This window comes from Heterocephalus glaber, unplaced genomic scaffold (genome assembly GCF_053883595.1).
Source record: "Heterocephalus glaber isolate CG9 unplaced genomic scaffold, H.glaber_assembly_v1.0 deba00001608, whole genome shotgun sequence".
Classification (NCBI taxonomy): Eukaryota; Metazoa; Chordata; class Mammalia; order Rodentia; family Bathyergidae; genus Heterocephalus; species Heterocephalus glaber.
This window is the reverse complement of record NW_028258379.1, coordinates 449,989-475,891: the sequence shown is the minus strand read 5'-3', so window position 1 is coordinate 475,891 and position 25,903 is coordinate 449,989. Positions and strand designations below refer to the sequence as shown.

Below are 25,903 nucleotides of genomic sequence, written 5' to 3'. Positions count from 1 at the left end.
ATTGGGCGTGACAAATTAAACACAAAGGGGGAGAATCCAACAAAAAGAAAAGTCATGACAAGGCTTTTAAAACTTTTGACTTCATCTCCCTAATGAGTGTATAATTCAATCTTATTATTGTACTGATTAGTATTTTTCTGATTCTAGAATTGCACACCATTCCTTGTGCTATACTGGCTATTTATCATCTTCTGACATCTACATTTTAATTGGGTCATCTATTAATGAGCTGTAAGAGTTCTTTATATATTCTGGTCATAGGTTATATGTATTGCAAATATGGTCTGTTTAAGGACTATCTTTCATTTTAATGATGTCATTTGAAGTTCTAAATTTTGATGGAATCTCATTTATCAATTTTTTTCTTTTATACATCATGTTTTTTGTATCCTAGGTAGTTCTTGCCTACCCTGAATTCATAAATATTTTTCCTTATAATTTCTTCTTAAAGTTTTACACTTTTAGGCTTTCTTATTTAGGTTCATAGATCCCTTCAAGTTATTTTCATGTATGGAAAAAAAAAGTTGAGGTTAGTTTTTTATATATGGATACGAGGTGTTCTAGTGCCATTTGCTGAAAACACTCTCTCTTCCTCGGCTCTTGAATTGAGTTTATATTCTATAAAATGCTAATGTTAAATAATCTTTCATAAATCAGTGGACCATATATGTGTGGTTCTATTTCTAGATTCTCTGTTTTATTCCAATGATCTATATGTCTTTCCTTACACCAACACTGCCTTGATTACTGTAGCTTTAGAAGTCTTAAAATTAGGTACTAAACATCTTCCAACACTGTTTTTGTTTTAAACTTTTCTAGGTCCTTTGTTCTCTTATATAACTTTCAAATTTCAATATCCAATTCTTCATTTATAGCAAGTGTCCACAGACCTGAATTTTTATATATACCTTGTACTTTCTAATCCTGCTAAATTCAAGTACAAGTTCTAGGGGCTCCTAGAGATTTCTTAGTATTTTCTCTGTAGATGATCATTTTATCTGCATACAAAGATTTTGCTTCTGCCATGCCAATCCTATTCTAGTTGTGTCATTTTATTGCCAGACTATTTTGGTGGGGACTAGGTTTCAAAGTTTAATGGAGAGATAAAGAGTAAGCATATCTGCCCTTGTTCCCCACCTTAAGGAGAAAGCATTGTATCTTCTCCATTCATATAAGGCGTTTTCGCTGGAAGTATGGAGTACATGTCTTTAATCTGTTGAGAAGGTTCTGTTCTACTTCTAGTCTCCTGATAGCTTTTACCATGAACAGCTGTAGAATTTAGTCCAGTACTTTTTCTCCAACTAGTGACAGGATCATATGGCTTTTTCCTTTCCTCTGTTAAAATGATGACTTTTGGGAGTAGATCTTCCAATGCTGAACTAACACTGCCATCCTTATAACAAAACCAGTTTCTGCATCCTGCCAGATCTGACTTCTAATTGTTTTGTTAAACAAATTTCTATCTATGTTCATACTTTTTTCTTCTATTATCTTTATCCAGTTTTAGGATTAGCACAATGTTGATTTCCTAAAATGAGGGGAGAAGTGTTCCTTCTTTTTTCTGCTTTAAATGTTTGATATAATTTATCAGTTAAAATGTTTATGAGCCTGTTGTTGTCATATAGGTAGGTTTTCAAGATAGGAATATACTTTCTTTAATAGGTGCTATTCAAATTTTATATTTCCTCCAGAGTTAGTTTCATTAATTTGTCTTCCAAGGTACTTCTTAGAAGTTGTCAAATTTATTTCAAGAAAGATTTTTGTAATATGCTTTCTATATCCTCTTAAATTCTGTAAAATCTGTGGTAATGTCTCCTAGATCTTAATATTGTAATTTAAAAAATGTATAACTGATATTGTGTAACAGGAACAAAAGGTCTAAAAGAGCAGAGTAATTGGGAGGGGTAGGGGAAGGGTAAAAAGGGAAAGGAAAAAGTATGAAAAGAGGGAAAATAATGGAAACAAGGTCTTTGCAAATAGGGAAGGGTAGAGGGGGTGAAGGGAGGGCAAGGGAAGGGGAAAAAAAATAAGAACCAAGATACTCGTGTAAAGGTACAAGATCCCAATGATGAATGTAACTGTATTTTATACCGAAAATGTACCAATAAACTTAATGGGGGAAAAAATAGTTAATATTTAACTTCTGTATGTATTTACATGTTCTAGCCTGCTTCAGCATGTTATGTTAAATATTAACACAGGATCAACATGAAATATGAAAATAAATGTTTTTGAAAAAACAAAGTTGAAATAAGGTTTTAAGAATTTGATTAGTGATAATTTTGGATCGACACTTTATGGTATAGCAAAATAAAACACAACTTTATTGAAAAAAAATACTAGAAAATGGAAAAATAGGAACAAAATCTTTGTAAATAGGGAGCAATGGAGGGGTTGAAGGGAGGGCTGGGCAAGGGTGAAAAATAAGAACCAAGAGAGATTATGTAAAGGTGCAAATTTCCAATGATGAATGTCATCATATTGTATACCTAACATGTACCAATTATTAAAATGAATAATTGATAATGCAAAATAAGAAGAAAAGGTCCAAAGGGGTAGGGGTAGTGGGAGGGGCAGGGGAAAGGAAAGAAGGGAAAGGAAAAATGATGAGAAATGGAAAAAATGGAAATAAAGTCTTTGTAAATAGGGAAGGGGGGAGGGGGTGAAGGGAGGGCTAGGGAAAAAAAAAGAAGGAAGAAACAACTATAAAATTTTTTTAAATGATTGATCCCAACGATTCAGACACAGGGACAGATGCAGCCCCAGGGAGCACCTGATGCCTGGGTTTTGTTAGAGTGATAGCAATGCCTTGGAGTATTGATTTTTAAAATTAAGCCTATGTCTTGCCTTGATTAATGCTTTTTAACCCAGGAATGTTGTGGATAGTTATTTCTCTTTCTTTTTTAACAGCACAAAGACAGGAGGAGACTTTGCTAAACAACTACATTTCTCATGTTACATGAGACTTTTCAAGATATGTTGAAAACATGGTAAAGGGCTGACACGTTCGTTCTGCTTTATTAGAATACTAGTATGTTCAGTCACATTGAAGTTATCATGAAATCCACAGTTATTAAAATTACTTGTTCGAGGCCACTGTTTTAAAATTTTAGTCACTATATATATGGGTGTGTGTGTGTGCGCATGCGTGTGTGGGGTGGAGGGCAAACAATATAGAACTCTGGAACCAACCCCTATGTAATGGTGGGGAAATCACTGAGGGAAACTGTTTCCTCATTCATGAAGTGAAGCCTGGATTCAGCTTTTTAAGGATGAGTGGACACATGGGAGAGTGGAAATGACAAAAGAGAAACAGGTAAAGAGACATTTAAAACATTTAAAATATATAACCAGTAGATAGTGATTAGGTATGTATGTGCAGCTGGTTAATTTAAAATGGAAAAATCCCATTCTTTGGGATTCATTGACCTCAAAAGGTAATTTTTACTGTGTAACATGAAGAAGAAAACTATAATTAAGTGTAGTACCTACATACATAGTCCTGTTTTTTTTTCTTTTTTGTTTTTTTTAGGCAGGGTCTCCCTTTGTAGTTCAGGCTGGCCCTGAACTCGCTATGTAGCCCAGGCTGGCCTCGAACTTTCAGCAATCCTCGTGCCTCAGCCTCGCAAGTGCTGGGATTACAGGAGTGCACCAACACACCCAGCTAGTCCTGTTTCTTAATTAGATGCTCCTGGTGATGATTGTACAATAAAGAAAAACCATGTGGTCTATCACAGTTTAAATCCATGACCTGGATAGAGAATTCAGTAGAAAAAACAGTGGAGAAATTTTTAAATCTATAAAATACTGTTCTTTTCCTTAAAGAAATTTTAAATTCTCCTTTAAAAAGCCTCAACAATTTCCTCCCACATTTTCCCAGGCAGCTGTTGATAGATCAAAGTATATTCCATTTTGTGAAATTGTCTGGAATATTTAACCTGGGATCTGCAAGCCCCTTCCTAAAGTCTATAAATAAATTTTCATGATTCAGCTTAGGTAATTCTAAGTTTTTCTAAGGGAAGCAGTCCGTAGACTCAGCTGGATGTTTCTGGAGTTAACTTGGAGCCCTTCTCTGAATATGATTAAGCAGTCTAATACTCTGCCTTTATGCTCTTTGAACTCCATGAGGTTACTGTGGCTTTTATGTTTGAGCAGGAGAGAGTGAAAGAAGAATTAAAACAAGCACGAGATCAAGAAAGCCAGAAAGTCAAAGAACATTTTGAAATTCTAAAGAACTTAGAAAATGAAGTCTATTTACATGGCCAAAAAGCAGACTTTTTGCTTCTGGAAAATAAAAGATTAAAAGAAGTAAGTTCAAGAGCACCTCATTTTGCAAAATGGTTTTTGTTGATTGGCTAGGTACAAGCTACAAGGGAAAAAATGAGACTATAGATATTCATGGTATCCATTCATCTTCTTTATCTTCTCATCAGTAAACCCCTGTCCTCCTCTTAATACCATAGATGAATTTTGCCTGGTTTTGAATATATTTATAGAATGAGTTTATACCCAGACTACTACCACCACTGTGATCTAACCCAATGAGACTCTGATTTGAGCAGGTACTTTCTTAGAGTTTCTAGACCCAATTGGTCATCTCTGAGGTCTTATGCTGAACTCCAGTCTTAACATCATTATCACTTTATGACGTCTGATGCTCACACAAATTACATAAGGAACATTTTCGTAGTGGACATAGTGCAGTAAGGCAGAACATCTTTTAATTTTTTATTGTGTCAAGTTACATTCAGAATGCCATGCTTATTTGGATGCTGAAATGCCTAACAAGAAGCTGCATCCTCTCCCATCTTCCCCAATGGAAGCTTGACAAGTGAATTCACCAGTGTTACTCCTGCAGTACCAGAGTGGCTGACACAGAAAAAAAATTAATACGCATTTGCTGAATGACTACACAGATATTTAATCCACTAACTGCTAATAACTCAACTGCTAATACCAACCACATGCCTTTCATTTCCAGTATATTTCATACTTAAGGAACAATACTGAGAAATACAGAGAAGGACAAGACTTCCTGAAACATAATTCAAGTGACCTGTCCTGGAAACTGATAGCTCAGCACAGTAAGTAGTGTATCGTGGATCCTTTTTACACCTACATTTTTTATTTTTGTTTAAATTGATTGTATTAATTTGTGTATAATAAAATGCGCTTATTTTAAGTGCAATGAATTTTGACAAATGTACACACCATTGTAACCACTACCACTATAGCAAGACATCCATTTTTATCATTGCAAAGTTTCTCTCATGTCCCTTGACAGTTACCCCCACCCCAGCTCCATTTCCTAGAAACTAGTGATATATTTTTTAATACTGATAACTAGATAATTAGTTTGCTTGTTATAGCCATACAGTAGTATTAACTTGTGTGGAGATATGTTTTGTTTCTCCATTCAGCAACTGAAGGACATTTGCATTGTTTTCAGTTGTTCCAGCACCATTTTCTGAAAAGACTATACTTTCATCACTGTACTAATCTAGCAACTTTTTTGAAAGTCAGTTTTATAGGTCTATTCCTTTATTCTAAAAATTTGACTTTATACTAAGTACCACACTGTTCAGATTGCTATAGTTTCATATACAGTGTACACTGCAGATCATGTAAGTTCTTACCTTTATGCTTCTCCTTTAAAATTATTTGGCTACTCTGAGTTCTTCCATTTAAATTTTAGAGCCAGCTTATTGATCTACAAACACACACACACACACACACACACACACACACACACACGCACGCACATCTTACAAGATTTTAATTGGATTTGTGTTCAATGTGTAGATCAATTTTAGGAGAACTGACATCTTAACAAAGCTGTCTTCAGGTCCAAGAACATAGCATGTATCTCCATTTGTTGAGTCCTCTTTAGTTTTTCCCTGCAAGATTTCACAGCTTCTGGTTTAGTATCAGCTGCTCCTGGGACTATCCTCAGGGTTACTGATTGGTAAGAAGAATCCACCAGATTCAGAAGTTGTTCTACTTGTGGTCATTGTGATCAGAGTGAAAGATCCAGACTAAAATCAGCAAAGAGAAAAGGCATGTAGGGGAAAGTGTAGGGGGAAATAGGTGCATGCTTTCAGTGTCCTCTCTCAGTTGTCTGGATGTACTTCATTCCCTAGCAAAGACATGTGACCACACATGCAACATGTCATCCACCAGGGAATTTCCTGGGCTTGGGTGTCCAGGGTATCTATGAGGGTCATTCTTACAAGTATACAGGGTTTGTGTGATCAGCTCTGAGGTCCAGACTTCTGAGAGGTACCAATAGTGTTCTCAGGTGTGCAGTTAAGGTACTGTGATTCAATTATTAAACTAATCTCCCACTCCTGGAGTAAGGTCTATTTGTTCAAGAGCTTTCACTGGTTGTATCCATTGCTGAGTTTGGTTTGCTAATCCTTGTAAAGATTTTTATGTCTGGGCATGACTATCTTGCTCATCTTGTGCTGTGCTGTGGTCTGGCAAGTGGTCCCCAGCAGAGAGCCAGCAGGAGCACGTGTCTGATCCAGTTAGCCTACCATTCTGGAAGTAGAAATTTTTAGATAAAAATAATTTTCAAAAAGCAAATTGAAGTAATTTGTTTTTTAAGTGTTCAAATTGTTTTAGTAACTATATTTTTAAATTTATTTCAGCACAATATAAATATTTGTGGACAGAATTTCAGGCCACAGTTAAGGTGAGTTTTTGTGCATGGTACCTCCATATCATACTTGCAAAAATGTTCACCTAAGAAGAGTGTGTTTGTGTGTGTGTGTGTGTGTGTGTGTGTGTGTGTGTGCATAGGAGTTCTGAATTGCAGGGGAGTGAAGGGCTGGTGTGGCCATCACATATTAAAATGTAGCCATTATCTCAAATGTCACTATAAAATCTTAATCCTTTAGGAAACTGCCTTCCTATACTACCACTCAGTTAAACTGGGAAGGATTTCTTTATTTCTTTTCTTTTTTTTCTAGCTCACATTGGACACATTTTGTTCTAGGGCAGAGCTGTCCATTCTAAACTCATATTCATGTTCTATTAGCCATGGAACATCTCTACCTCTCCCCACTTTAGAGTCAGATAAGCTGAGATTTAAACCTAGGCTCTGCCTAAATACTAAAAGGTTACATAAAGTATGCAAAGTTTACATAAAATCCATGTTTAACATTTATGATACTAGGTAGGGAAAGTGTTAGTCAATGCTTTTTTGAGATGAAGCTACAGAGGCTTGGAATTTAACTTGCTGAAGACAAAATAATAATGAATTAAGAAATTTAAAACTGGGATCCTATCTGATTACAAAGTTCTATCTCTGAAGCTTTATCTCGTCTGCAGTTCTGTACTGCTCTGAGGGTAAAATGGCTTTTTATGCCACCACCACCACTACTGTAACCAGTTATAAATCCAATCTCAGTGGGCCTTCAATTAAATATTCTCATTTGGTAATCTATTTTCCATGCTCTTTTACAAAACTTTGTCAAATGGCTGGGTACATAAACTAAACCCAATTTTGCATATATAGTTTTGTTTTAGACATTAACCCAGTTAGAATTGTTTTTGTTACAATTTATATTCACATACCCCATACATGCTATTTCTTTAAGGACTTGGTGCTCAATGGTGAAAATAACTTGCATGAAATAAAAAATCTAATAGACAAGCTGTGCACTAGGGATGAAAATATTGAGTGCATCAGTACTTGGCTACAGAGGAATCTTGAAGATCTGCATAAGCTCACAAAACAGGAATCAACAGATCTTCGTAAGTAACACCTTAGTGTTTGGTGACAGACTTTCCTGCTATTTTGTTATAGCTCATGACATCAAAAGGAAAAAAATGCCAATTAACTCATCCCCAATGTCACAAACATTCAACTGAATACTGATATTCATTCACTAGGGGGTTGAATATTGTAGTACAAAAAGTATTTGCCAATTCTCCTTTCCACCTAAGAAATTTTTCTAGATAAGTGAATCTTAGCTTTATATAATTTTTTTTTTCAAAAGTCTCTTTAAGAACATTTTTCAGAGCCAGGTGTGGTAACACACACTTGTAATCCCAGCACTTGAGGCAGTAGGATCACCATGAGTTTCAGGCCAACCTGGGCTACATAGCAAGACCCTGTCTCAAAAACAAATTTTTTTTTCAGAGTTCTTTTTTAACTATACACATATCCTTGTCTTCTTAAACAAAAGTGAGTATAATGTTATTCTTTTTTCCTAAGCTGAATTTAGCATTAAAAACAGCAACTGTTGCCTTCTCTGAAAAATGTAGTGATTCCTTCTGGGGCTTTTGAGATGTTAATCCATCCTATCTAACAAGCTTGTCTCATAAGCAAGTGTACCAATTTCTCCAGAGGCATGTCAACTTTATCTTTAATTGGTGCAATAACTTTGCTTTAGACACGACTCTAAACTTTGACCCTTTATAGAAAAAGTTTGCCAACCTCTGAATTAGAGCATTTTACTGATGTGTTCTGTAGTCACACAGAAAGGAGGGGAGTTTTGCTATGACATGGTGAAGCCTAAGGACTACATATACTTGGAGAATAGAGGCTGACTTCTTCATTCTAGCCCACACAATGATGAACACACACTGTTAAATAATGATCAATCCAGGAAAAACAAAATTTTCATTAAAAATGAAAAGACTCAATTTTATTTTTAAAAATACACTACATATGTTTACTGAAAATATATTTTCAGTCAATACATAATTTTTTGACTGGCAGAACTCCAATTTAGTACAATGTGCAGCAACTGAAATGTTGATAACTGGGCACACAAATACTTGAAACATCTCATGTTTTTTACGTTCCATTTCATGTGTTAATATTTCATTGTACTCAACCAACATTTACTGAGTGCCTAGGCTATGGCAAGACACCTGAGTTACTATGGTGAATGAGACAGATACAGTCCCTGCCCAAATGGAACTCACAGTGCAGTACAGGGGTTGGCAAACTCTTCCTGTAAAGGGCTAGATAATAAATACTGTTGGCTTTGCTAGCCGTGAGGTCTCTGTAGCAACTACCCAACTCTGCCATTGTAGCAGAATTACCCACTAAGCTGTAACTTGCCCAGTTCTACTACAGTGGGAGAATCAGCATCATACAAATGTATATAAAATCACAAGTATACTGGATATGGGGCCTAAGAAGCATGAAAGGACAACCTGGTTAAGGAATCAGGGGAGAGATCTCTGAAGAATTGGAAATGAAGACACATATGTGTAAATACCAAATAGTTTCTCTGGTGTGAGAAAATGAAAATGTAAATAAGGATTAAAATGATTAAAATTAATAACTGATAATTTGAAATAGGAAGAAAAGGTCCAAAAGGGTAGGGAAAGTGGGAGGGGAAGGGAAAAGGAAAAATTATGAGAAAAGGAAAAAATGGAAACAAAGTGTTTGTAAATAAGGAAGGGTGGAGGGGGTGAAGGGAATGGGGAAAAAATAAGAACCAAGATACATTATGTACAGGTACAAGCACCCAATGATAAATGTAAACGTACTGTATACCTAAAATGTACCAATAAAAGAATTAAAGCAAAAAAAAAAAATTGGAAATGAAATGGAACTGAGAGCTGAAATTCCTGGCTTCCCATAGATCCACTTGCCACTGCTCCATGTGGGCTTTGGAGCAAGGTGGACTTAACCCCAGCTTCATCTCCATGTCTGGCTCCCTGCTGTTGTAAAATACCAGTGAATAACAGGAGTTATAAAACATCAGACCCCTGAAATCTACTACCCTCCTAGGGAGGGAAGAGTAAACATTGGCTCTTGAATTGACAACCTCTGAGCCTCCTGTAAACTAGTTTTTGAATGTTCCCTATTGATTTGCTTCTCTCATAGAAGGGTTTCTCCTGGAGCTTTTGTTCTCTTCCACTCCACAAACCTCTCCTATCCTCTTCTAGACAAAATATGTCACTGCAGCCTTGCAGATGCAGTCCTCTCCTTCATGATATGGCACCAACTCATTAATGTCTTGAGCACCCCTCAGCCTGGTATGTGGCCAGATAGTACAGTGAAAAGACCTACCCCTGAACTTTAACAAGCACACACTGTGAGAGAACCAGACAGGTGAAGAGAGGTTAGAATACAGTGGATCTAACAAGTGGCTATGGATAAAGCTCTAAGTCTCCCTGAATGTTGGGAATAAACAGAAATCTCTTGTAGAAGGAGTGGCAGAGTCATGAGCATCTAGTGTCCTACAAGCTCCTAAGTCAAAACTTAAAGCTGAGCTAGGACAAGGTTGTTTTGTATGTTTTTACTGACCACGTTTTATCAAACTATTTAGTAACAGTAGCAACCCCACTGATCATGAATTATGCTTGTTTTTATGAAATCAAATAAAATTGCAAATATTAAGTACACTTGAAATTGCTTGATTTGAAGACCTGTTACCATAATTTCTTGCATGATTTTTTTCTTTTGCATACATATTTTTCTGCTAGAAGAGGGCACATGAGAAAATGACTTCAAATATACGGAACTAGAAGATACAATCCTGATAATCAAATTCATGGCACCTCCCACATACCCAACAAACTAATTATCCAATTGAAGATTCTTTGGTCAGCTCAGAATTTTAATGCATGAGCCACCAAACCTGTGTGAGATACAAACAAAATTTTTTTAAAAATTTTTATTCCTACAGGAAAGAAGAAAAACAAGCATACCAAAAAGAGTCCATTTCTTACAAAGAAATGCATTCATAAAGAATAACAAAATAACTCAAAGATACAACTGCTGTGAATTCAAAAGGCATAAACAAAACTCAGGAAAATTAGTGTACTTATTTTCATATTTTGCAACTGTTAAGTCTTCAACATGTGAGCTTTAACCAATTTGCCCAACCCTATCAAATAGCAAAAAAAGTGAATAACCTTCTAAATAATACAGCGACTAAACATGGTCAGACTAGGGTAAGTATTCAATATTTTATTTTACTTTCATGGTTGTGAGTATATGTATTTATTCATTTGAGAAAAAAGACTAACTTTAGTACTTCACTTTTTTCAATTACTTCCATATTTAATATGGTAAAAACCAATTAAATGTCAGAACATTTGACGTTTTTGTACTTATGCTCTTTTTATTGTTTTCTTTACAGGAGCAATAATCTGAACATGTCTTCCACCAAACTACCTATAAACACAAAACCTATTCTATAAATTATGCTCTATTTTTGCAATATTATCCAAATACTGTATTGGTGAAAATAAATAGTTTACCAAAAACAAAATACTTTATTTCCATGTTTGCTACCAGACTTCACAAGTATGACTGTAATTCATCATAGGCGAAAAAACAAATTGTACTACAACAAGCTGCACAATATGCCACCACTAGGGACTTCAGATTGCATGTGTTGAAGTTTTTCTTAATGAAACAAGAACAACCCATTACTAGGTACACAAAAACATGACTGGGCTCTAAGAACAGCTAAGACTTCCTCATAGGCTTAGAGTGTGATAAATAATATTATACTAACAGAGTATCATGATATTTTCTATTTCCCAAGCCTAACCATAAGGTCTGTTAAGTCACAAACCAAAACACAAAACATTATGACATACTGACAGTCGTGTGGCTGTGTATGACAGAAGGGTACTAATACATTTTTAAAATTTTCTTTATGTTTTTATTAAGAATACTTCTTAGGTTTTTTGGCATTTCATATTCAATGTCCATTGGCTCCCTCTGAGAGTATCCGTGAAGGTTCGGTAAATTTTGCAGTAAATAAATAAAAAAGTGCTGGTGTAGGTACCAAAGCCAAAAGGGGCAGATCCTGCTCAAGTTTATCCACTCTGGAAATGGAGATTATTCCATAGGCATGAAGTAACCAGTGGCTGAAGAGAACAATAAGTCTTTTCTTCCTGACCAGAAGATCATAGCAGTTCTATATAATTTTATAAAAGAAAGAAAAGAGAGATATTGATTATTAGGCTGAATCTGCTAGATAATTTATTTATTTTCACAGTCATCATACCTTGGAATTATAAAATAGTTGAGCCAAAAAGGACTTAAGAATTACCCAGTCTAGCCACCACACTTTAGAGATGAGGAAATTAAGGCTTCCTACTGTCATAAAAGCACTTGACATCAGCACCAGGACAAGAACTCCTGTCTGTCAAGTCCTAGTTCTGCGAACTACAAGAGGAATTTCACACCATGGGCTTCCTCCCACCCTGATCCCCTCTTGTGGCTGTGAGTCTACAAGTGGAACAGAGGAGGTCCATAAAGCCAACCTCTTAACCTCTACCAGTCCTGGAGTCTGCTGCCTGAATAATTAGAAGAAAGCTGAAATGACATGCAGATACTCTGATTTTCTTTTAATCTTTAATATACACTCTATGATATGCAGAAATTGGAAGGACCAAATTAATATAAAAGTAACCTCTAAACATGCCAATAAACACACTCACATGTAATTTGCAACTTTCTCATGTCTTTAAATGGCCCATCAGCTCACCTAGAACTAGACTGACTTTCCCTGATTAGGATTCCTATTTCTGATTCACGTGTAGGGGGATAACTGAAGAATGGTGAACATTTTACATAAGAAAAGTTCACAGGTACAGAGAACCAAGTTTCAAGCTAATTTAGAAATTCATAAATATTTCTTAATTATCGATAACAAAAATTCAAAAACCTCATTTTCTTCAAATATCCAAATCTTTCCATACATGACGGAAGTGTCAAAACTAACTTCCTATCTTCTTTAATCATATTTCAATGCTGGTTAAGGACTACACAAAAAAAATGAAGACAGTCTATAAATGGGAACGACTGAATAACAAAAATATAGTGGTTCCTCTACTTTATTCTATCTATAAGTCACTATGATTTCTAGGTGTTTTCCCCCACTCACTCACTCCCTAATAGATTAGAAAAGTGCCATCAACAGCAACCAATCCAAAATAGTTAACTTATTTTTTCTAGTTGAACTTTTATAAAAAGTTACAAATTATGAGAAAGTACATATCTAACCAATTATAGTGAGCAGTTTAAGACAGAGATCAAAGGCATTAGATTAAAAAAGTATGGAAGAACCTAAGGTCTTAGACTTAATCCTTTAGAATTTAGTCTCAAATTTGAGTTCTTAAATCAGATATATTAATGTATTTAATAGCTATCATTTAAATGACATTAAAACAAAGAAATAGATACATTATTATTTTAGAAAGAATTTGAGATTGCATGTGAACAAATATATGCAAAAACACCCATTTTGATTAATACACTCTCCCTATAGTAGAATACACTATTACTTCCCATTTATTGTTAATATTTTTGATTCATAATGGCTTAGTTCCTTAAAAACGCTTTTTTTTTTTTGGTACTGGGGATCGAACTCGGGTCCTTGAGCTTGAGCAGCAGGCAGCAAAACCACTGAGCTAAATCCCCAGCCAAAAATAGCATACTTAAAAATATAAATATGACATGATGTTCTATTCTACCCCACCAACCTACAAATGAATCGCAAGACATTTTTGAAAAAATACTCTGAAAATAAATACATATAAAAAAGGTAAAACAACAAAAAACAAAGTTCCTTATCCCAGGGGGCCTGCCACTGAAATCTTAAAACGTTAGGAAGCAACAGAAGGATATCTTAAAAAGAGGAACAGAATCAGAACTAATGTGGCTATTATTACTAGTGTGTTCTCCTAATCACCCAAGTATTAGAGATATTATAGCAAAAGTAAATATCTATAATCGAAATAAAACAGGATAAAGTATAGATGGGTATGGAATGAATGCATAATTATTGATGATTCAGTATGGCTGAATTATAAAATAAAGTTATAAAATTATTATAAAATAAAGTTTAAAATTAGTCATATATACAGTAAAAAAGCATTTTTATATTTCTCTCAAAATAGTGTTAATCAATTTCAGTATTTCAATACCTATATGTTTGCTATGCAGGTAAATTATGTGAAATAATTTTTCTTTACCATACTGGATAGGAGAGCTTGTACTTCATTATTTTGCTAACATCCCACAGAAATATATAGTACAATATACACCATCTTCCATAAACTTACATAACATGCTCAAAGCTACCAAACGATATCGATCAGCCAAGGATTACTGAAATAATCAGTTATAACTTATCATATCATTTGTACTATTCAACTGTCAAATTTATTAAAAATTTTTTTAAAATGTTAACAAAGAAAAAAGATTTCCTACCTCTATTTCAGAAGCTGACATGTATACAGCCAGGGTAACCAAAGATAACACTAATATAATATATGGGAAGGCATAATCTGAAAGACAAATACTGGTATTACAACGGAAATTAAACAAATTCTCTGAACAAACCATCAAATAAATTCAAATAGTATTAATTGTCTCTATGGTCCAATCCATTTTCAACCAGTTCCATGAGACTTGGGTTCTAAAATCCTGAGACAGGGTCAGCAAACTTTTTCTGGAAAGGGCTAGATAGTAGATATTTTTCGCCTTGTAGGCTATATAGGCTATGTTTTATTATTCAGCTATCTAGTTTTACTGTGAAAGCAGCAATAGAAAATATATAAGTATATGAACATGTCTTTGTTCTAATAAAACTTTATAAACACTAAAATTTGAATTTCATACAATTTTAACATATTAATGAATAAAAGTCTTTTTTTTCTTTTGTCCAACCACTTAAAAAATGTGAAATCCATCCTTGGTCTAGCTTTGAAGATCCTTGGCTAAGGCATCCATTGGACAAAAAGAATTAACTTCTCTCCTGTGCATCTAGAATGATACTAGCAATGAATGAAACTTGGAAATATTAAGAAAATAATTATTTAAATAATTTTATGTTTTATAATCCAGGATGGGAACCTTGGTTGAGAAAGTCTATCTGTAAGAGTTATTCAGCTTTAACTAATGCTTAGAAAGGTTCATTCATCAATAAACCTCAGAGGATTAATAGATCTTTCATTAACCCTACTATCAAAATTCTAGAAACTTCTACTTCAAATGCAGTAGTTACAATACATTGAGGAAAATTTTTTTCCTACAAAGCACTACCATTTTCTTAAAATATTTTAAATTTATAGCACATGAAAATAGAAATTCAAAAAATACTTTGAATTATTTGTGAAACTACTTATCATTCAACAATGCAGAACTCATTTGGAACAATTTCAATGTTAATTCAGGATACAGCACCCAGAAATCCTGAATTATCAATAACAGCTAATTTCAATTTACTAATGAATAACTTGTTTGACATTTAGAAGTTTTTATTTTATACAAAGTAATTGAGTCCTTAATCAGCCATTTAAAAAAAATTTACCTATTAACTTATAAGCAGCTAAATAATGTTGCTATTGACATAAACAAGACTTGGCAATAAAAAGTCATTACAGGCCCATGCCTATAATCCCACTACCCCGGTAGGCTGAGGCAGGAAGATCCTAAATTCAAGTCTAGCCTAGGCAAGTTAGCAATACCTTTCAATCCCCAATACTAGGGGAATACACACACATATTTCTAAGGAAGCCAACAGATAAGTGGGGAGTATAGGGAAGAACTGGGCTGGTGACAGGATTTAGAGGGGCCTTGAACTCCGGCATGAAAAATAATTTGAGAATTTGTACCCCTGGGACTGGAGAAGGGCCTGTGAATCTGTCCACACTGGTTCCCCACGCAGGCCAGACACGGATCACTTATTGGCTGTGATAATTCTTCCAAGCACGTAAGCTTGTCATTGACAACTTCCTAATTGTTCCCAGTGCTTTCTCCCTAGACCCTCAATCCCCTAGTGCAGTGGTGGCGAAGCTACAGCATGCATGCTGCAGTGAGCTGTTTTTTATTACCAAAAGCTCTAAAAGGTTCGCCATCACTGCCCCTGTACCTTTAAGCAGCCAGAAGCTTCCTGCTGCTCCACTCTGCTCATACTTGCTCTATTCCCTAAATCCAAAACTCCTACTTTCCAACACCCCAGAACCATGAGTTGCTATGTGTCATCTCAGCAGACTGCAAGAGTTTATGTTTAGTGCATAAACTCCCTTTGAATGTCCTCTGAGTGGAGGTTTGAGAACAAAGCAATCTGACAACACTTAATGTAGGAAATGGCACTTATCAGTGCAGGGAGCCGAGACACAGGAAGCAATGCTGTCTGCCCTCTCCCTGCCTTTCGCAGCTCTTCCCGTCCTCCACTTTAGAACTGAGAGCACCAACAGCCCAGGGCAGAGGAATCTGGGGGCTTCCAGTTCTTAACTGTCCAGCCTCTATGGCTCCTCAAGCTCCAGATGGGTACCAATTGCTACACATAACCTTTCCCACAGTCAGTGAACACTAGAAACTGAATTCACTTCTCCCAAGCTATTTGATTCTCCTAAAATTCACTGCTAACCCATCCACCAGTTACTAAGTCAGAAAGCTACTTTATTGTATTCTTGTTCCATTTCCTCAACCCCTTTATTTAATGTGCTACTCTAGTTAACCCTACCTTTGAAACAACTCCTCTTTCCGTGCTTCTCTGCCTTGGATCAGTCAGGTGGGGCTCACTGCAATAATCTCTTAACTGATCCCCTAAGCTTTCTTCCTCTCATAACACATTTTCCACTGGGCCATTATCTTTCTAATATGCAAATCTGATCATGTCACTCTTCCACCTGGATTATTTTGCTACTACGGCCCTATCTCCTAGAACAAGATGCATACAGAGGCAGTCTGGCCAGAAAATAACCGAAGTGGGTCAAATCTAATAGGGGATGGTAGCAGGTAGAGGGAACTATACATTTTCAAATACCATGCAGCCAAATAAATAACTTCTTTGCAAGTTGGAATACAAAGGAAAATCAACCCCTAACCTTTAAATTTCTCTTCCCTGGGCCTTATTTTGAGCACCACCCTTACCTTGAACCAAATGACACCCAGACACATTATGTGCATAATAATACCCAGTCCTGCCTTGTTCCCTTAAGCCACAAGGCTGGCCCTCTGCAGTCCAGGAGATCCCTTATAAAAGACAGTACCCACAACCTGGGACTGTTCAATACCACATACTCAAAAGGGTTCCCTCGGCTATTTCTAGCTTCCTTACTTTATTTACTAGTAGTATGTGAGTCCTTGAATGGGGACTTTTTCTTATTCTTTTGAGGCACAGTTCAGTCTAAATGGTTTCTGAATAAATGAATGGATGGAATAAATGAAGACTAAATTGAGAACGTTTACTCCATGCAAAAGGTTTCCAAAATGGACTTCAGAGATCTAAGACCTAAAACAGGCATGGTGGCACAGGCCTGTAATCCCAGCACCCTGACAGGCTGAAACAGGAAGATCACCAGTTTGACCACAGCCTGGGCCTCTGAGCAACTTAGTGAAACCCTGTCTCAAAATTAAACATAAAAGGCTGGGGATATAGCTCAGTGAAGGCCCTGGGTCCATTCCCCAGTACTTGAGGGGAAAAAAAATCTAAGAAACTACTGTTTAACAGTGAACCATAGATCAAGACTAATTTCCATCATATGCAAATAACAGTTTTTACTTTTTGTCTTCTAATAAGGTTTTGAAAATTTTCTAATATGGTTATGAGCTTCAAATGTAAGGCATTCTCTAAGCAAATCAGTTTTGATTAGCCCACAATTTCTTGAGAATTTCTATTCCATTCTATTTCTATTCTATTAAGACTGATTATATGCTTTAGCAAAAACATATACTAATGCTTATCTTCAAGGATTAAAGAAAGATTTTAAAGAAAAATCTGCAAAATGAAGTTCAGAGAAAGCACTGCTTCTTACACATAATAATAAAAAAATTTCACTGACTTCACTTATCAAACTCACATAAAAGGCCTCCACCAACTGCCTGAAGCACAGTCAATATCGGGAAGAAATAAAGCGCAGCATATATACTTTTAAATCGGTCAGACTTCCCCAAACCACACGCGATCTTCTTCACAAGAAGGGGTCTGAGCAGCATCATCAACACTAAGCAGAACGCGTAATAAATAAACACGATGGTGTACCTGTAAAGCAAAGGGTTCGTGACATTTTAAACAACACCGGGGAAAGCTTTTTGATTCTTGTTATCTTTAAATCAAAGATCCTAGCAAAGGTTTTAGAAGTGTCTTAGGTCTACCCACTCAATATTGGCATTAGGGGAAGGCTGGCCAAACAGATTCTCACTGACTGCTAGCAAATGCACACCACTTTCTCTTCTGGCAGTTTGGAAATGTATCAAAAATCCTGAAAGTTTCTATACCCTTTGACCTATCAGTTTTACTGGTAGAAATTTATTAAAGGGAAATAACCAGGGATACACATAAAAATCTTTATTGGATCACTTAAAGAAAACTCAGGAAAAGAATATTCAACAACAGAAACTAGCTAATTTCAGAGTACATTCATGATGGACCAACACACAGCACACACTGTATACATGCATCAAACATCACAAGATACCTCATTAACAGGGATAATTTTATGTGTCAATTAAAGAATATTAAAAATTCAGTGGCAACAAAAAAGATATAAATATTTTAAATAATAATCTAGATTCCTGAATTGTACGTATTTCTATGAGAAAAAAATTCAAGTCACGATGAGAAAACTTAAAGCAAATCAAGAAAACTCTTAAATACATGCCTCTACTGCCCCACCCTCCATTCATTAGGGTTATTTTCTTTACTAAATTTCTTATCCCAAAATAACTTCAAATTAAATTTAATTAACAGCAAAACAACAGAACAAGAGAAAGTGGGAGGACAGAGCTCCAAGTTTTGTTGAGAGGCTTCTGCAGTGCATAATTCGCTTGATGAGCACACAGTAAGCTTGGGTCTCTCAATTGAATTCCCTTGACTGATTTGGCAGACATAGCTGTTTTATTTGGATTCTTCACCCCATGATATTATAATGATATTCATTTGTGTGTACTCTGAATCAACAAAACTGGGCAATTCTAATTGACTTATGTATCACCGCTGCAGTTTTAAAAGCCAGTGGCACTTAAAATTAGAAGTGGCTACCGTGAGTGCAGGGCGAGCTAGGAGCATCTCTTTGCCATGTCTCTTTTGATCTGATATTTTCACAATAAACACTATGCACATGACTACCAGTAAGTGAGTTTAATTTTTTAATAAAATAGCTCTACCTTATTTAAATATGATAATCAATTCCATTCTGAAGCTTTCTAAATAGGACCTGGTTAAATTCTGTAAGTCCTCGAGACAGTATATGAGAAGAGATTACCCAAGCCCGAGGGTTACATCTCTAAGAATCAATGAATCACCAAAGAGGACATTGTAGGTCTTTTATGAGTCTTTTATTTATAAAATATAGTTTTATTTATACTCATAAATAATTTGAAGAATTTAAAAGTTGGCATGGAAGAGATTTTTATATTTCTTTGACTGGATCTTGTGTTTTGCAAATCATCTTTTTATATGTATGTATGTGTTTTGGACATTTAAAAATTGGATAAAAAAGGACTAATTTCATTAACCACAGTAAGTAATAGAGACATGCAATAATTATGACAACAAAGTAATACACTTTTCTGTTCTATCCTGACCAAGAAAACATATCATATATCAACAATTTATAGAAATTCTAAAAATGGGTAGTCTGGCATAATATTACATAGAATCTTTAAAATTTAATATTTTTAAAACAAAAAATTCTAATGAAACTTTGATTTATTTCAAAAAACACAAAAATTGTAAAATCTTAACATAAGCACAATAATAATGCCAGCTACTCTGATTGTTGATGTTGATAAAGTACTACCATGGTGTCTACTATGTGTGCATTTGTTTAATCCTCACAGCACTTTATAAGGTATCATTATCCTCATTTTACCGACGGGAAAATTGAGGTTGCAAGAAGCTGCTATTACGCTCGTATTAATGTAACAACAGCACACTCAGAATTTACACCCAAGCCACTTTACTCTCCAAAGCTAATACTCTTTCAAATAAAGTCCAAACTGTGTCAATATTACATCTCTGTTGCTTATCAAGGTTTTTCTTTATAATGGACTCTAAGAGTCAATGAAAGATACAAAGCTTATGAAGAAGTGTTTATATATGTTTTAATAGTAACACAAACCTTTCTGTTATACTAAGAGGCTTTCATATTTCTTCCTGCTATGTATGCCTTAAGAGAAGAAAGCTACTGCTGCATCTCTCCCCCAGTGCCTAGAAGCTATTTTACAATGCTCAATCTGTGGAAATGCATTAAATATATAATATGTAATACCCTCAGTTTCTAAAGATGCTGTTAGGTAAAAGATACTTACAGTGGGTAGACTGCTTCATGAGTACAGTGCACTGTAGTGACGTAATCTGGGCTTGGGTTGTAAAGCATCGTGTACCAGTCTGAGAGCATCAAGACGCGACAGGACCGGATGTAGAGCACGCCGACCGGGTCACTCACGAGCAGAGTGATGACCGCTGCCCCGCTGCACTCCAATAACGCGGTGATGTGCTGGAAGAGCGCGCTGGAGCTGGGGAACAGAAGCAGAGGCATGTTCACCAAGCAGAATCAGGACGGCTCTGCTCCAATGTGTACAAGTTTCGAGGTATGGATTCTAAACAGAATTTTTAACTGGAAAATCCTGAAATATCAGAAAAGTGAAAAATATATGAAAATGACTTAAGAGTATTGTGGGCTTATTCCCTAAAAATGGATAAATCATTTCATTCTACAGATCATTATGCCCGTATTATTTAAAAGTGTCACAAAAGAGCAGAAATTAGAAATCTACATGATAATTTTAGTATATTGTCAAACTGCTATTTAAATTTTCTTAGTTATCATCATTTTATCTTATAAAAGTATATAAAATATAACATGTGTATTAATTATTGAAAATAATATAACAAACACTCTAAGTGCCATGCAACCCAGCAACTAGAACACCGTAAACAACTTGTACTGCCTTCTGGGTTCCTCCCTGTCCCACATCCTTAGAGGCAACTAGTTGAATTTTTTATCACTTTTTAAAGTTTTTATCCCAATCATATACTTCAAAACTACTCTGTTTAATGTTGCTTTATTTTTTATTACCACTCTAATGTAAGTCATTTCAGATTTTTTTCCATTCAAATCCATGGCATTAGAGCCAAAGTACAGTCAGTTTTATTGCTGTGAGATTCCAGTCTGTGATCACACCATGATTCTGCTTTGTTAGGTGAACGTGCTGTAAATGTCTTCCTCTCAGTTTATGGGTTAAATTTTCACTTTTTTGTAATGTCTTTTTATGAACATATTCTAAATTTTAACATGGTTGGCTTTTTAAAAATTTCTATCGGGCAATTTAAAAGTTTGGTTTTAAAAATTCATTTGCATTCCAAGAAAAGAAAGTATTATCCTACATTTTCTTCTAAATGTTTTAAGTTTTGCTTTTCACATTTCAATCTTTAACTCTCTGTAACAGTTAATATTGACTGCAAGCTTCAAAGGCTTAAGAGATGCCCAGGAGATTAGTAAAGCACCCTTCTGGGTGTGTCTGGATGGGCCTGAGAGAGTCTTTGGGGACCACACCTGCTCCCAGCCCCTTTTTCTCTGGCTCTTTCCCAGTCTTTCCTTGTCCCTCCCTGCTGCCATGAAGTGAGCACTCGTCTCCTCCTTGCCCTTTGGCACTGATATTTCTAACTATGCACTAAAACCTCTGAAACCATGAGCCAAGATAAATCCCTCTTGCTGTAGGTTGCAGGCATCAGGGACTGTGTCTCAGCAAAAGAACGGTAACTAACAGATTCTGCTGTAGCACCTAACTTGAGACTCTACCTGGACATACAGTACGATTGTCCCAGCAGCAGCACTTACTGAACAGGCAATCTTTTCTCCCCACTAATTTGTCATGCTGCTTCTGCAATACAAAGTCTCATACACAATTGGTCTGTTTTTAGGTTCTCTACTTGTTCCTAGGGTCCATTTATCTATCTATGAGACAAAAGAATAATAACATCACTTCTTCAGTGACCTTGGCTATTCTCAGTCCTTTGCTCTTCCATATAAAATTAAAATTAGCTTATCAAATACAATATAAATCCTACTTTGGTCTTAATGACTTCACAGTACTTGAGGAGTACTTGGAATATAGGAAGACAACCAATTTTTATATTTATCTTAGAGCCAGCCTCTTTATTAAACTCTCATTATTTCCAATGCCAAGTTTACAAATGCTTTTGATTTTTCCCCTTGAACAATGTTTCCATCACCCATTACTGCCTAGCAAACTACCCCATAAGTTAGTGATCTGAAGTGACATCCACTGATTATTTCTATTTTTTGTGGTTCAAATCGGCTCAGCGAGGCAGTCGTTTCTGCTTTGTGTGATGTCCATTTGGGATGTACGCCAAGGTTCAACCACACTGCAGTGTGCAAACAGCTAACTCATAGGGCTGCAGCAAGTGAGGAGCTGACCAGAGTGCCCTGGCTCTCTTCCACATGGCCACCGTGTTTCTAGTGTTCCTACTGTAATTACAATGCATATAAACATGAACTTCTTTTTATTGTTTGGGATATTCTGTTTTGTACCTATGAATCTGTTTTTCATTATTTTTATAAAACCCGAAGTTAAGCCAGGCATGGTGGTGCTTGCCTGCAATCCCAGCACTCTGGGAGACTGAGGCAAGAGGATCGAAAGTTCAAACCCAACTTGGGGAACTTAGCAACTTAGTGAGACCCTCTCTCAAAGTAAAACCTGAAAAAACAAAAAACAACTGGCTCTCCTCATTGTCTCTGTGCTTTTTTAAAGATTCTGATTAGATAATATGTGCAAAGGATTTACGGAACATTTCCCCTGTGCGTGAGAATCTGAGCTTCAGGTCACTCCCTAGCTACTGCTCTGGAAATCTAACAAGCGTAGAATGTCAACTGTATTGCTCAGTAACTCTGCTTATGATACAACAATCCCTGGTTGGTAAGTTATATCTGAACTGGGGAGAACTGTAAGTGAACTATAAATATCTAATGAAGACACTGCAGTTCATTTTCCTCCCTTAATGATTCCAGGAATAGGAATGTCCCTTGTAGGACCCTGGAAACTATACTTATGGAGTTGTTATAAAGGACAGACTGGCTGCTGTCAGACAGACTTCAAGCCTAGAAAATTCCCACAACCATTCAAAGTGGATTTCATCTCCTTGTACATGAGCTGAACTGCTTCAAAAGCTATAACTAGCCAGGTGTGGTGGTGAGCACCTGTAATTCCAGCAATCGGTAGGGTAAGGCAGGAAGGAAAATTGCAAGTTTCAGGCCAGCCTGAGCTACATAGTGAGTACCTGTCTCCAAAAACAAACAAAGCAGTGGACAAGTAAAGTCTCATGCCACATGGTAAGATGTGATGCTTTTTTTTTTTTTTGTAATACTGGGGATTGAAAGCAGGTCCTTCACATTAAACTACACCCAACCCTTTTTCCCCCCAATTTGCTAATCCTATTAGTGGGAGAGTGTGTGCTCAGCATGCATAAGACCTGGGTTTGATCCCCAGCACCAAAATAAATGATAATTAATCCAACATCAGTCTGTCCATCCACTTACAGAATGTACTAACCTCTTTTTCCCCGAGTACCATTCAATGAAGAACCAATGTAAAATAAGAGGCAGCATAGCCATAAATCCAAGGTAGAGCCAATCATAAAGTTCCGGAGACTCTGTGCAGGGCTGACAGTACTTCTGTACATTTGTTCTCTGCCCTCTTGGGCAAACCTACAATATAGAAAGACATTTTTATGCACACATATTTTAGAACATTGAAATTCTCAAAAAAATTCTATAGTACATCCTATTTTAGTTTAAACATTTAAATTTATACATGTAGCTTTTAGAATTTAAAAATTAAGTATAATATGAATCTACATTGTATATGTTATATCTATGAAAATGATCATAAAAGATTCTTTTAGTTACTAAAACAGCTAACATGTAGTGAAAAACCTAGTTAGTAATGTTATCTAAAAATTATTGCAGAGAAATGTTCTGGAGTTGTAACATTAACTTACTGTATAAGTCACTGCACTAAATCATTTAAAAATTAGCAATAACTATAAATGGGCAGGGGATGTAACTCAGTGGCACCATACCTGCCTGGATATAGATTTCAATATTCTAATAAATATAAGGATTTTATTAATGCTTCTCTACTCTTCTCAGTTAAAGTTTACGAAAAAAGATTCTACATGTGAAAATATCTCAAAAGCAAATGGATTATACCAATGAAATATTATATAAACATCAGACTTACCCCACATTCTCCATATATTTCAGTTGAGCCATTTTTAAATAACAGGGTCTTCCCACAATAAAGTCCAAGGCATGCTGGTTGAATATCGACAGCTTTTTAAAAACAAACGCCAGTATAGTAACATCTTTTGTGATTATAAAAAAATAATGCAATAACCACCGAAGCATTTGCCAGACATACCTCATTACAGTTTCAATTTTTAAAATGATAGGTATTAGACAAAAGTCTTCATGTATTTTCTTTTAAACTGTTACACTCAAACCTTGGTGTTAACACTGTGCCCTGTGATTAAGGTCCTCAACCAGCAGGGCCCATTGGATCCCCAGAACTCAAAGCCTAACCCAGCATGTCTCCGAGGGACCAAGAACACACTCCCTTTGAATGGAGTGGACTTTTGAATTTGACTATAAAATTCAAAAACAATTTTTTAAAAAACATAAGGCACTGACGGGGGGCCAGCCCTTTTTGTTTTGCCCAGTAAGGACATTAGGCACACACATTCTATTTCCACCTTTGTTTGGAACAGAACACATCTTAATCACACTAATGCAGAAAGGAAGCAATTTCAGAATAAAGGACAGGCCTTTAAACAGATTCAATTCTATAAAAAAATTTCCTACATTTCCTCACTTTTATCATTTGAGGACAGGTGAAAATTTCATGAAGATTGTTATTGGCCCACTGACCAATATTAGAGAGCCACTGCCTTAGAATCAATCCCCTGATCTCAAAGCTTGGGGAAAATTAAAAACAAAAGACAGCAACAACAAAAACATAGCTCTCCTTAACAAGCAAACAAACAAAACCTACAGATCATCTTGGACCTTGTCAACAGGGAGAAATTACTGGAGAAGCTGTTTTCATCGGTGACATCTGATTCCAGTCATTCGTTCATTCATTCATTCATTTCATTCATTCAATAGGCATGTTCTGAGTGTCGCATTCCATTGGCTAGAGCCACTGAAGGTCCTCAGAGAAACAGAACAGTCCTGACTCTAAAAATCTACAGCCTAGTAAGTCCTAAAATATGGTTTAAATGTGAATTAACGTGGAAAAATACGCATTTATGGCTATAGTTTAACAATCGTTTCCCAAATTCTTCATGAATACACAAGACTCCCAGGTCTACGGGCCCTTTCTCTTTTTCTAAGTACATGAAACCCAACTGTTTCAGATCTTTTGAGAAGGCATAAAGTAAAGAACTGGAAGTTTCTGCAAAGGCATCACATCTAGTCCATGCCTAACAAACTCATTTGAATGTAAATAGTTTCTCAACATCCCAGGCCCGCTTTTCATTCTCACGCCAACCAACAGGAATGCGTTTCCTCCGCCTTAAACAAAGGGACTGAAGGGACAAGCACCGGCTCGGCCTTCCCGCCCACGGCCCGCGCAGCTAGCAGCTGGCAGGAGCGGGCCCTGGGTGGGCCCGCGCCGCCAGCAGAGGCTGCCAAACCCTTCCCGGGGCCACATCGACCACTCACCCATTGGCCGCTAGCGAGCTCCCCAGCAGGAGAAAGGGGATCAGCGAACCCGAAGGCAGCGCCCCGACATCCGGGCCACAACACCTCCGTAGCTCCGCCTCTCGGTAACCGGGAGACCGCTCCGAAGCCCCGCCCCGTTCCCCCCTCCCGTCTAGGTGGCAAAGTCCCGCCCACATCCGAATCTAAGCGCCTTGGCCACGCCCAGGTTCCTGGTCTA

General features: G+C 36.3%; 2 protein-coding genes across 4 annotated transcripts in view; one reads left to right on the top strand and one right to left on the bottom strand.

Annotated features, from left to right (window-relative positions):
- Positions 1–10,723, top strand: part of Ccdc175 (coiled-coil domain containing 175) — a 68,750-nt gene extending 58,027 nt beyond the window's left edge. Inside the window, 6 exon segments of the mRNA XM_021248405.2 lie at positions 2,911–2,990; positions 4,156–4,308; positions 4,982–5,084; positions 6,651–6,694; positions 7,602–7,758; positions 10,656–10,723. Coding sequence (XP_021104064.1) covers positions 2,911–2,990; positions 4,156–4,308; positions 4,982–5,084; positions 6,651–6,694; positions 7,602–7,758; positions 10,656–10,723 — 605 coding nt within the window.
- Positions 10,724–11,619: 896 nt separating this feature from the next.
- Positions 11,620–25,865, bottom strand: Jkamp (JNK1/MAPK8 associated membrane protein). Of its 3 annotated transcripts, none has more exons than XM_004837458.4 (7): positions 25,687–25,865; positions 24,206–24,297; positions 23,516–23,670; positions 20,252–20,458; positions 17,869–17,981; positions 14,201–14,277; positions 11,620–11,900 (listed from the first exon to the last, which is right to left on the bottom strand). In XM_004837458.4, the coding sequence occupies exons 1-7, from the start codon at positions 25,688–25,690 to the stop codon at positions 11,682–11,684; spliced, it is 867 nt and encodes a 288-aa protein (XP_004837515.1). In that variant the 5' UTR covers positions 25,691–25,865; the 3' UTR covers positions 11,620–11,681. The 3 variants fall into 3 exon arrangements, with proteins under 3 accessions (XP_004837515.1, XP_004837513.1, XP_004837514.1); XM_004837456.4 differs by having other exon boundaries at positions 17,800–17,981; positions 25,687–25,821; XM_004837457.4 differs by having other exon boundaries at positions 17,800–17,981; positions 24,206–24,279; positions 25,687–25,812.
- Positions 25,866–25,903: the final 38 nt, after the last annotated feature.

Excerpts from the sequence above, each read along its gene's own strand:
- Jkamp (XM_004837456.4), bottom strand. Across the intron at positions 14,278-17,799 it reads AGTTGGTGGAGGCCTTTTAT|ATTATGCCTTCCCATATATT; the intron begins GTGAGTTTGATA and ends TTTGTCTTTCAG. Across the intron at positions 11,901-14,200 it reads TGTCAGCTTCTGAAATAGAG|AACTGCTATGATCTTCTGGT; the intron begins GTAGGAAATCTT and ends AAAATTATATAG.